The 12,156-nt window shown below is 39.8% G+C and overlaps 1 protein-coding gene across 1 annotated transcript in view; it reads left to right on the top strand.

Annotated features, from left to right (window-relative positions):
- The window catches only part of LOC111862673 (opioid-binding protein/cell adhesion molecule), a 357,285-nt gene extending 349,456 nt beyond the window's left edge, over positions 1-7,829 (top strand). Inside the window, exons 6-8 of the mRNA XM_023848228.2 lie at positions 1,856-2,043; positions 2,933-3,206; positions 7,205-7,829. Of these exons, the coding sequence (XP_023703996.1) occupies positions 1,856-2,043; positions 2,933-3,206; positions 7,205-7,458 (716 nt within the window). The 3' untranslated portion in view covers positions 7,459-7,829. The remainder of the gene's footprint in view (positions 1-1,855; positions 2,044-2,932; positions 3,207-7,204) is intronic.
- The last annotated feature ends 4,327 nt before the right edge of the window (positions 7,830-12,156 follow it).

Below are 12,156 nucleotides of genomic sequence, written 5' to 3'. Positions count from 1 at the left end.
TGGACACTTAGGGCAGTAGATCAGAAACATCTGGAAAGTTTCGAAATGTGGTGTTGGAGAAGGATGGAGAAGATCAGTTGGACCGATTATGTGAGAAATGAAGAAGTGTTAATTAGAGTCAGTGAGCAGAGGAATATCCTACACGAAATAAGAAAATGGAAGGCTAATTGGATTGGTCATGTTTTACGCAGAAACTGCCTTCTAAAAGAAGTTATTGAAGGAAAGATAGAGGGGTGGATAGAAGTGACAAGAAGACGTAAGAAGATGGTGGATGACCTTGGGGACAGAAGAGGATACTGTCATTTGAAGGAGAAAGCTCTAGATCGCATTAAGTGGAGGAATTGTTTTGGAAGAGACTGTGGACCTGTCGTCTGACAGATTACTGATGATGATAATGATGATGATGTGCATGACACACTAAATGTGAACGTATGATGTATTCTTTTATTGCTAGTGGGGTGGGACTAAGTCTCTTGTACTGCAGCCACTTCTGGCCTATTGTACCAGCCCCAGATGATAGGTGAGGGTGATTGTGGAGCAATTGGTGGAATGAAGATTGGCAGGGGAACCAAAGTACTCGGAGAAAACCTGCCCCAGCGTCACTTTGTCCACCACAAATCCCACTTGACCAGACCCAGGATCGAACTCAGGCCACCGCGGTGGGAAGCGAGCAACTAACTGCTTGAGCTATGCTGTGGCCCCAAACGTATGATGTAAGTTTTGGATGACCATGTGGTAGGATGTTCTTTTTCAGCAGCAAAAAACACTGAGGAAAGCATTTGTCTCATCTTATTAGATATTAGAAAGAGAACTGCGGTTGTTTTCCTACAGATTTTGTCCTTATCACATTTCACTCATAAAGTTCAATCTGCAAAGTTCTAGAGTAACTGAACCAATAACTTGGCCTCAAGAAGTCCAAATTTTGGACTTAAGCTTATAGGCTTAATTGATATTGTGAATGCAGACAATGTCTGTGATTTATGTCACCTGAGAGTAAATTTATGCCGCTGCTGTGACAATCTTTCCCGATATACTTCTTTGTGAATAGTATGAAAGTGAATACTGTCTGCAGGGCTGCAAACAGTGGTTATACTGAGACTTTTTAATGATATCAGAAAACTTTGAGATTTCCTCCAGGTATTGAAAGAAAGAAACTTTGTAATTCATCAGTTACTGCATCTTTAAAAGAGGGAGTTATTTTTTTGATCACTCTGTATGCTGGTACAGTAGTTTAAATAATTGCATTGTTACGAAAGTAGTCTGAATTTCAGGTTCTCATAGATGTATCTACAAAAGGGAATATTGTCTAGGCTTCAAAGCCATGCAATACAGTAGAAGTTCATCAGACTCCCTCCAACGTATCAGTGTGATGCATCACATCCCAGAAGACAGCAGACTTCAAGAAGTCTGAAAGTTATATGACATTGAAACATATAGCTCCAGTGTTATATTATTATTAATATAAAGCCTGTTGAAGTTTCGAACAAAGTCTTCTTCAGAAGTACCTGTCCTCAGGAGGAGCTGTCTCAAAAACACATTTGTGCTTATTTAATATCAAGAGTTCTTTCGGTTTAAAATCCAAATTTCAGTACCATAACAAAGCACTGCTGTTTATATGATGTTATGTAAACATAATGTTATACCAATGGACATCTTTGTGCCAACGTTTCTGTCAGTTTATAGCAGGTATTTTATTGCATCTTTGTTGTTTCCACAACATTGCTTAAGATAACATTCATTACTGATGTGCAGAAAGTGATTTTTACATACAAAATATGAATATGAATGATGTATGTGTCTAACTGAGTTGTAACATTACATTTCCTCTGATGCTTGACACATTTTATGTTGACAGACAAACCGGTCTGGCGTGAAAAGGAAGAACCTGCAAAAGCTTACGCATTTATTACAGGCAATGTTAACTTAACATGTGAAGTGACTGCAGAACCAGCACCTAAATTTGAGTGGCTGAAGGCAAATGAAACACTCACATCACAGCAAAACGTCACCATCTTTGAGGAAGAATTTCATACAATATTGCAGGTAACATCCCATCACAGCTGCATGAACCAGGAAGGACTCAACTTCTGGTTTACCGCTGTGCTGACTTTCCTTGGTGTGGGTATGAGATCTGAAAAGCCACAGTGGATTCCTAACACTGCAACAGTCTTGTCACATAAACTTATGTGAAATTTTAAATACGGTTTTCATATAATTGCATTTACAATAATTGTGATGTAGTGATATGAAGGAAAGTCAGTAAATTGGTTACAAATGGATATAAAATGTAAAATGTGTGATATTTAAACCTGAAAAAAAATTCATTCTTTTCTTGACATAGCCTACACCAACACTGATAAACTTGTCTGATCACATTACCAATTCATTGAAACTCACAGCGTAGAAGTCTTTTGACTGTTGTCTCAACCACTTCCATGCCTCCGTTTCATCATCTGCAACTTTCAAACGTCCCTGAGAGAATTTCTCGACCCAGTTGTGAACCACTTTACATGATGAACACTTCCCACCATAAACAGGAAACATTTATTCATGAATATCCTTTGCATTGGGTCCATTTGCCCACAAAATATAAACAACAGAACGATGCTCTTCGATAGTATATGCCTCAAGCACGGTAGCCATTTTGACTACTGAAACCGTCTCTGAATATGCATATACGCATCTGTTACCTAGACTGTCATGAAGCTGAACTGTGCTGCTACCTAGTGATACACATAGAAAACATATCACGTCCATTACAGCTGTTTTACATCCATATGTGACCTATTTACTGGCTCTCTCTCATAACAGTATAGCTATTCTCCAACTTCATTGGCTGGTTCTCACAGTCTCTTTTTATTACTCTTCATTAACAACAGAATGAAATGTACCTTAGGCATACTGTCACATAGCTACTTTTACTGCCTTCCAGCTGCAAGTCAACAGTGAGAATGACTTCGGAGACTATGTATGCAAAGCATCAAACAGGCTAGGTAAGGTGGAACGGGTGATTACACTTCTTAAATCCTCAAAGCCTGCAGTACCAGAGACGTCCATCCGAGAAGCAAGACATGACTCCGTCAAGATTGACATTGAAGGTCCTGAGAATGAGGAACTGGGAATCCTTGGGTATCGTGTCCAGTACATCAGGAGGCAGGAACTAAAGAAAGGATGGAATTCTGCAAAGGTGGTGGAATTTGATAAGGGTAAGTGTGTGTGTGTGTCTGCATGTCCCTCTAGCATCACTTTGCTTTATGTGGGTAAATGAACATCATGAACCTATCCAATCTCATGCTCTCCCCTCCCTCATCCCACTCTCATCAACCTCCTCCTCCTCCTCCCCTCTCCTCTCCTCTCCCTTTGTCTTACTCAGTCCTACTCTCATCACAATCTGTTTGGCCTTCCCTTTCAGTTTCTTGCCAGTATCAGGCTCAGGCTTCTTGTTCCGAATTCTCTCCCACAGTTCTCCTTTTAAATTCCATTTCAAATTTCCTTCTCAGTTTTCTTGTTCTGTGAATTCAAAACCACTGTAATCATTTCTTTTCAAGCTCTCTTCATAGATTCTGAGTTATTCACAAAATTTTAGTTCTATCGTATGATGTTTACCTTCGAGAACTATACAAATTTCATATCCACCGCTTGGATTTTCCTCTGTTTGTTTTTGCACTATATGTTAAATAGACTCTAAAATTTTAAAGTGCATTTTATTCATTGTTAGTTTGCATTGTGTTCAGCTATCTCTCTTCCATAATACTCCGTGTTGGAGACACTGTTGCATATACATATGTCAATGTTCAGCAGCATAGTGAAGGCCACCCCACTAAAGAGGCCAGAAGTCAAATACATGGCTGACACACGGTCACAAATTTAAACAAGCCAGCCTCTAGTCTTAATGTCAACACAAGGAGATGGGTTTAGTCTTACATGAAGAAACTGAAACACTTAACATACTTGTATGTGTACATTTTACTGCTGTAACATTATTTCTTCCATACAAACTGAAGCCTCCAAAACATGTTCTCTATTTTCAGTAGGTTCGCTTGTAATATAAATTATATTTCTTCAGAATTCTTGCTTCTTCTTTTTTTTCAGTTGGGTATTAAACAGTGCTGTCAGTACTGAAACTATGTAAAAATAGATGGCAGAATAATTAATGAATGTGGAGCATTTGTTGGAATGAGAACTGATAGGGGAAACTGAAATATATGGAAAAAGCCCACCTCAGGGCCACTTTGTTCACCAAAAATCCCAAACCCAGGCTACTCTGGTAGGAGAGCCATTCTACAAGATTTCCATTTTAGCTTCTAACCCTTTGAGACTTTCACTGCCTGAACCAGTGTTTATGAAACTTGGGCTGTATATCATGGCACTTGAGCCCAACTCAGCGGCATACTTAAAAGATCCCTCCCATGAGTCTGTTTGTCTGTATGTTTATCCCTATTATTGTAGATAGGCAAAGGCTCAGTAAAGTGTAACCCTCCTTTTGCTGCTAGGTAATAGGTTGGTAAATGCATTTCCATGGCCTAGAATATATGCAACAATAGAAGAATTGTTGAATGCAGGCGTCTATGGGTCTGTTTGTGTATCACCCTGATGTTACTAAGTAACAACTCAGTAAAGACTATGGAAAATTGTTGGAGGCATTGTTTTCTATGCATTCTGTTTCATATCAAAGGAAAGTAGACGATTAGTTCTTCCCAGAACTTCTTATTATAATTAAAGCATAAGTTTTAAAATTCACCTATGCAAGAAAACTGTAAATCTGTTTTGCTGCCATCTTGTAGAAGGCAAGGCAAGTGAGTGAAAGCAGTAAACCTTGACTCTTCCTGCTGTACATTTATATACATTTGGCTTCAGTACACAAAGACCACAGGTAGATCATGCAAATGCTCTCAGGCTGCACAATGTATGTGGATGGGATTTGGGAGTTCCTCATCTTCCTTTGTTGGATAATGGTACCTTACAGCCATGTGTTTACATCATGCAGCTGGTACCACTGGAGGCAAACAGCCATAACCTTGAGGCAGCGTGTGCAAGAGCATGTTTGTGAGAAGAGTGATGACTACAGTGGCACAGTATTGAAAGCCCAGATTATGCTTTAAAGAAGGAAAGAAAAATGTTAGGTTTATGGGTCAGTGGTACACCATATACAGAGTGTCCAGATGAAAGTTACCCAAAATAAAATCATTATATATCAGAAAAAAATTATTATACACATTAATGGGTTACACTGTTACAAGGGGAAGCTATATCAAAGTTTTTTCTGTTTATATAACTTTCTCAATAAATTTTAATGTGGGCTCCCTTGGTGGCACGACAAATATCCAGGCTTGAAGCATGTTTGGTGTTACCATAGCCACAGCTTCCCTTACGCGAGCTTTCAGGTGTTGAACATCATTGATCTTAACCTGGTAGACAATGTTCTTCACATAACCCCACAAGAAAAAATCCACTGGGATTAAATCTGGTGTACTAGGAGGCCAAGAGAGTGGTCCATCTCTGCCAATTCATATCCCAGCCATCTCTCTGTCCAGGTGATTCCTAAGATGGTGGCAAAAATGTGTCGGGGTATCCGCATAAGCCAGGTATGAAAAAAAAAACTTTCAGAGTTTTCCTTTCTGATGATATGAACTGGATACGTGTATGACAATTAGTTTCCAAGATATCATTTTTTTTTATTTTCGATACCTTTCATCTGAACACTATATTGGCAGAGGTAAGAGTCAGATAATACATTCTCTGCCACTTCTGTCCACCAAATCATGGGCCTGTAGCCATTTTAGTTGGCTTATGTTGACTGCTTCTGGGAGCAAGCACAGTCGCAATGTAGCACTGGCGTGAGGGGAGGAAGGAGTGCATGACTTTCCAAGTTACCACAAGCTCTTTTATGTCACCAAAACAGGAAATGCTGAACATAATTCAGCTGCTATGTGCAAGCAGAGCATGCAGACAAGAATAGAATGGCATAAACTTGTATTTCTGCCTGAGATTATGAATATAATCTTCAAGAATTTTATCTGTTTCTACTTCAAAATATTTTCAGGATTTCTTCCACACCAAAAAAGCGGACAGACTGGACAGAAGGACCGGACAGACAGACGGACTGGACCGGATAGACAAAACCGGAAAGACAAGACCGGACTGGACACACTGGACCTGACGGATGGCCAGAATAGATGGATTAATGGATGAATGGACGGACAGCTTTGCTTACTCTTTGCTGCTTTGTGCATGCAGACAAGAATAGGGTGACATGAACTTGCATTCCTGCCAGTTAATATCATTATATTCTTCAAGATATTTACCTGTTTTTACTTCAAAATATGCACTTCTTCCATATCCAAAAGATGGATGGACAACGACTGTAACAGACAAATCGGAATGGACCATAGCAGATGGACACACTGGACCAGACAGACAGGTGGAGGGATGGACAGACAACTTTTCTTACCCTTAATAATATCTCTTTTAGCTTCTATTACAAAGGTAGTATGCTTTCTTTTATGAACCTGAGCTGTCTTGCCAATTCTTGTCAAGATTTGTTGACATGAGTACAATAATAATATGCAAAATAAAAAATAAAATGCTTAACTCCAAGTAAAACTGCAGTTTTCTTTTCAATTACAAAAAGGCTGTGTCACTTGAGTGAGCATAATTGGGAAAGGAGTTTGGCATGCATTGGAGGTATGTGGGGGGATGATTTGGAGTAGTACATTGCCATGGAAACTGTGTAATTGTAGGAAATTTTTGCCTGTATTTCTTCAGTGTCATGACCAAGAAAGTGCAGATTCGGTTAATGAAAACCTGCATAGTGGGGACTGCTTGTACAGTACCAATTTTCATAGAAGAATTCAATAGCTTCATGTATAAAAAACATATGAACTGTTAGATGAACAGATATCCTTATGAATATATATTTGTTATGGACTTATACAAAGAATATAAAAGAACCATAACTTTCTCACTAGTTAATAAACCAAGTCCTCATGACTGTAATGATGCAAACATCTTATGGGCAGGAAAAACTATTTTAATTCACCTCGTGTTACCAGGTGTCTGAACCTTGTCCATTATTTAGTACTGTGAACAGAAGACAATATAAAAAACTAGAGAACAGACAGAACCCAAAAACCCAGTACTACAAAGTAAATACATCATTGGCAGAACCCTGCAATATTCAGTAATGTAATACTTTTTTCCACAGGTGAATCACCATACAGCATCTCAGGCCTCAGACAAAACACACATTACATCATGCGTGTTGCTAGTCGGAATGCCGCAGGATTTAGCGACTACACAAAAGAAAGCTCATTCACTACAGATAAGATACATGCTGACCCTGTCACTGGTTCTGCTAGCACTGCGACTTATGTCTCCTCAGGAGCAACTCAGATCATAGGAGTCATTGTTCTCCATCACATTGTTGCTGTTACTGTAGAACTGAAGCACAATTTGTGAAGTATGATAAGCTTGACTGGCACACTTAAACTTCACTTCACACAAGAAAGTAAGAACAGATTTGTGTGAAAGCAACAACTACTCAAGGTAGAGCAAGAGTGTTCCCAGTTTCCTGGATTGACTTCAGATCAGTTGGTATTACCTGTTATTGTGACTGGTTAATGCTGTGTCTGTATGAAGTGATGTCCCAGCAGCAACAACTAACCACATATAACCTGTAGCACCACGCAAGAAGTGGAAGTGGTAGCCTTGTTTCCTGAGAGTCTATACTAGGAGTTTGTGTACCGTATATGGTTGAACTCTCAATTTTCTGCTGTGTTGAAGTAAAGAAATGTGCGAAAATGTTATTTTATTTTAATGGAAAACAAAAACCTATAGCTAAGTTAAGTATAAGATTTGATATTGGGACAGCTGAGAAAGTTAAATGAAGAAGTCTGCTAACATTCTGTGATCCTGTCTGAAGACAGGGTTCCTTGAAGTCAGAGTTTTCTTGACTGGCTGAGAATCAAGTTGGGTCAGGAAGCTTGACTTCAAGAAGTTGTGAAGATTTTAAGGTCAGAGGAAGATGTTGAAATTATTTGATTCAGGCTTAAGATAGTATTCCTTAAGAACAGGAAATTTGACTTGCTGAGTATCAACTTTGCAAGAGAAAACATACACCATGGTGTTAGTTAATTTGTACTGCTGTAACAAACATTCTGAAGTTTTTAGTACCCCACAGAATTGTGAGAAGGTTCTCAGCTCTTAGTAATTTTATCCTTGTGGAGCCCTTAAATATGGCTTGTGTCTAATTGTTTTGTTATTTAACTACATGAAGAAAAAGGGAGGGCCATTCTGAACACAAAATATTAAGGCATCAGGCACATCACATCATTTCAAACAATTCACACATCTTGTTTCCTGTAGTATTTACTGTTGTTTCAGTAAGAAAATTATTTATTTATGTTGCTACTATTATGACCTGCACACTTCAACACTGCAGGTTCAGAAATCAAGGTTTCTATCACACTTTGAGGTCTTGTTATTAACAGAAAAAGGCTTGGATTGAGAAACCTCTACTTACTTATTAAGGAGAATGCGTGAATAATGTTCTCACCAGATCTGATCATACAGTTGTCTCTTCAATTCCGAAATGTTAAGAACTACCACTGGACCAGTGATTGAGACTAGCTCTTTCTAATGGGCCCAACTGAGTAGGTTTATCCTTCCTTACCCACCTGAAGACGGAGACATATCCAGTCTCCGAAACATCGTTGTCTTTTGTCTTTTACATACCAGACGATGGATTAAGTCCAAAACAAGCCAAAAGAAGTATCTATTGACAGTATTTGAATCTACCAAGTGCTTTGTGATACCAAATGATCCCAAAGTTGTGGATTATTTTTTAATACATTGTTTTGCATAGTTGCAATGCTCATAGAGATTTTATTTATATATTTGGTGCAGCTGTGTACTGAGAGAAATTTAATTTCAAATGAGTTATTCCACTGAACTGTTTTTCTGTTTGTAATATAGCCATATATGCTGCAGTCCCCCTCCACACCTCCTACCAGCTGCTGCACTTCCTTATATTCCCCTCCAGTCATGTAGCAGGGCTTTGTGAACTGAAGTATTCAGCCTCCAGTCTCATACATAGCTTTGTATGAACAGTCTTCAATAAAAGTGGATACAGCAGTTGCTGTTTCATATATACTGAGGCCACAGAATCAAGTGTCCTGGATGGACCCTTATACCTCCCCCTCCACAGTACTTGTTTCTTTCAATTCTTGAAGCCGTTCTGTTCTCACAAATGTTGGTAGTGATGACCTTTCCTAGCTACAAGCGCTATGGACTGGTTGACATAGGCAAAGGGTGCTGGATGGGAATACAGCAGTAGGCAGAGAGGGGAACCTCAAGTACTGCCATTATCTCCACCATCCATGGGGCTTCTTTCCATGGTGTCAATGCAGTCCGTTATATGCTGCTAGCGCCCTTCTCATCCTCCATTAATTTTCTCTGGTGAAAACATGTAAACATATGAAGAGTTGATTGATAATGGTTGGCAGTTGCTTCTGTTGCTGGCCTGTGTATATGTATGTTATGTATGAGTGTGTGCATATGTGTATAAACAGAATGCATGTGATGAAACTATGGTTGATAACTAAGAATATCAGGAAGAATGAAATAAAGATTACTACATTAAAACTTCAAGGATCAAGGCAGAGGTGAATCAGCACCATTATAACTACAACACAATGATAAAACCAGAGTAAATGTATACATGTTTCTGATGTGTATAACTACAACACTAAAATTATAGCCATCTAATTTTGTTATTGTAATAGAATTAATATTATAGTAATTTCCATTGTTAAACTGTAAATATGCTTATATAATGTAAATGTAATATTTTTTATTTATGCCAAAGATTATGAATTGTTATACCCTGTGGAATTACAAATGTAAGTAAACTCTAGTATCATAAAGGACTACCTTTGACTGCAGATGTCATCTTACTGGCAGCTGGCTTCATGTAGAGTTTCGTGAGCCAGAACATTAAGACTATGGCCTCAGACAACAAGCATTCCTCCTAGATGCGAATAGAGCAGTGATCTTTGTCCCACATATACATACTTGTTTATGCTGAAGCCACACACACACACACACAGTCATAATTTTCCCTCCCAGAGTACATTTATATATCCAGTGGTCTAGCCACTCTGGTCTTAGGAATGTTGGCAATGATAACCTCCACTAGTGACAAGCACTTGGGCTGACATGAGTCAGAAGGAGCTTGAAAGGAACACAAGAGTAGGCACAAAGTGGGAAGCCTCAAGCTCTGTTGTCCTCTCTCTCCAATGTACTTCTATCTGTAGTCTTACAAGTTATAAAATATGTTGAGATGTAAGTTTTGAGGTTTTCACGGCGATGACAATGAAGAGAGTCGTCTTCTGGGTTTAGGCACCGTGTATTCTTCGTGTTGGCCGACGTTTCGGAGGAACGTAGCGCCTCCATCTTCAGAGCAGTGAATGGCTGGAATGCGGAGAGCAGTAGCTGTGGTGATAGTATGTGAAAGGCGCTGCTTATATACGAAGTAGGCAAGGGGGTTGGTTAGGGAGAACGGACCAATGGGAGCAGTGGGGAGCGATTAAGACCATATATGGTGTGTGACTAAGGGGGGGGGGACGGCCAGTGAGTCCAGGAAACTTGAGGTCAATAGCACTAGGAAGTGCGGTAGTCAAGAAGAACCGGTAGGTTGAGGACAGGCTATTGACGTCAATGACATGACGAAGAACTGGTGTGGCTAGTTGGATTCTCTTGAGGGAAAGGATGTTTCACGTCTGTCGAGATGTTGAGAGCGATAAAGACCATATTGTGTGCTAAGTAGGGGGGGGACGGCCAGTAAATCCAGGAACTTGAGGTCAATAGCACTAGGAAGTGCGGTAGGCAAGAAGAACTAGTTGGTTGGGGACAGGCTACTGACGTCAATGACATGGCGAAGAACTGGAGTGGCTTGTTGTATTTCTCTTGAGGCAAGAGATGAGTGGCTTCCATGACTTGCTGAGACTTAACCCTGTTTCCTTGCTCATGTTGTTCGGATGGAGCTCGATCTCAACGGCCTCCAGGATTATGCGATCTAGGTAACGGCTCTTACTGGTGATTATGGCCGTTTTGTGAAACTCGACCACCGAAAACTCTTCCCTCCCCCCGCCTCCTCCCTTACCGTCTCCCTCTTCACCTCTTACTCTGCTGTTGGGTTTTCACCAATTTCTTCTCTTCATTTCTTTTTCGAAAAATCCTACCGGTTTTGAACCAGGGACCTTCTGAACACTAGGCTGATGTCTCACCCCTAGACCACCAGCGCCACCGAGATTTATTTTCTTTAGTCTTCCTCGGAATGGGCTCTAAATTAAGATAAACTGGCTGGCCAACCGTCAGTCGTAAAATGACTTTGAAACGAAGCAAGTAGTAAAGAGGAATTTTGTAAGGGTAGAAACGAAGCTGTAGGATATGTGGAAGACGAAGGCGAATCGTTGTCAAAACCATGGCGGTCCTTTGGTAAGGCACTGGCGTATGGTTTAGAGCAAGGATATCCAATCTACGGCCCACGATATGATTTTATCCGGCCCGCGAAACAATTGTGCAGAAATGCGCCAATGAACTGTCATGCATTTAACCATCGCGAGTTTCGGCCTTTTCTCGAGGAATGTGATTCCGAGCTTATTGACCTGACATATTATACTGCAGTTCGATGGTTTAGCTGTGGAAAGGTTCTTTCGCGCTTCTTTCAGCTCAGGAATGAAATTGATATATTTCTTAGCGAGAAAACCCCATCACGAACCACTTTTATCAGATACCGAGTGGCTTTGGAAATTAGCATTTTTTGCTGATCTGGTGAACCATATGAACAATTTGAATTTAAAGTTGCAGGGTGAAAATAATTTAGTCTGTGATTTATTTGCACTTATCAAGGCATTCAGAGCAGAGTTGATACTTCTGGAAAGCCAAGTGAAAAATTGTAACGTTGTTCATATGCTATACTGTGTAGAGTTGCATAAATTGGGTGAAGCTGAAATTCCTTCCTCGTTTGCAAATTTAGTCATTTCAGATTTGAAAGAACAATTTCGGAAGCGATTTGCTGATTTGGATGCCAGTGCTCAGGAAATTAGATTGTTTCAAAATCCGTTTGCCTCTGATGCTGCAGATGTCCCATGTCAA

This window comes from Cryptotermes secundus, unplaced genomic scaffold, assembly GCF_002891405.2.
Source record: "Cryptotermes secundus unplaced genomic scaffold, Csec_1.0 scaffold5, whole genome shotgun sequence".
Taxonomy (NCBI): domain Eukaryota; kingdom Metazoa; phylum Arthropoda; class Insecta; order Blattodea; family Kalotermitidae; genus Cryptotermes; species Cryptotermes secundus.
The sequence above is the reverse complement of the archived record's forward strand: the minus strand, read 5'-3'. Positions and strand labels throughout refer to the sequence as shown.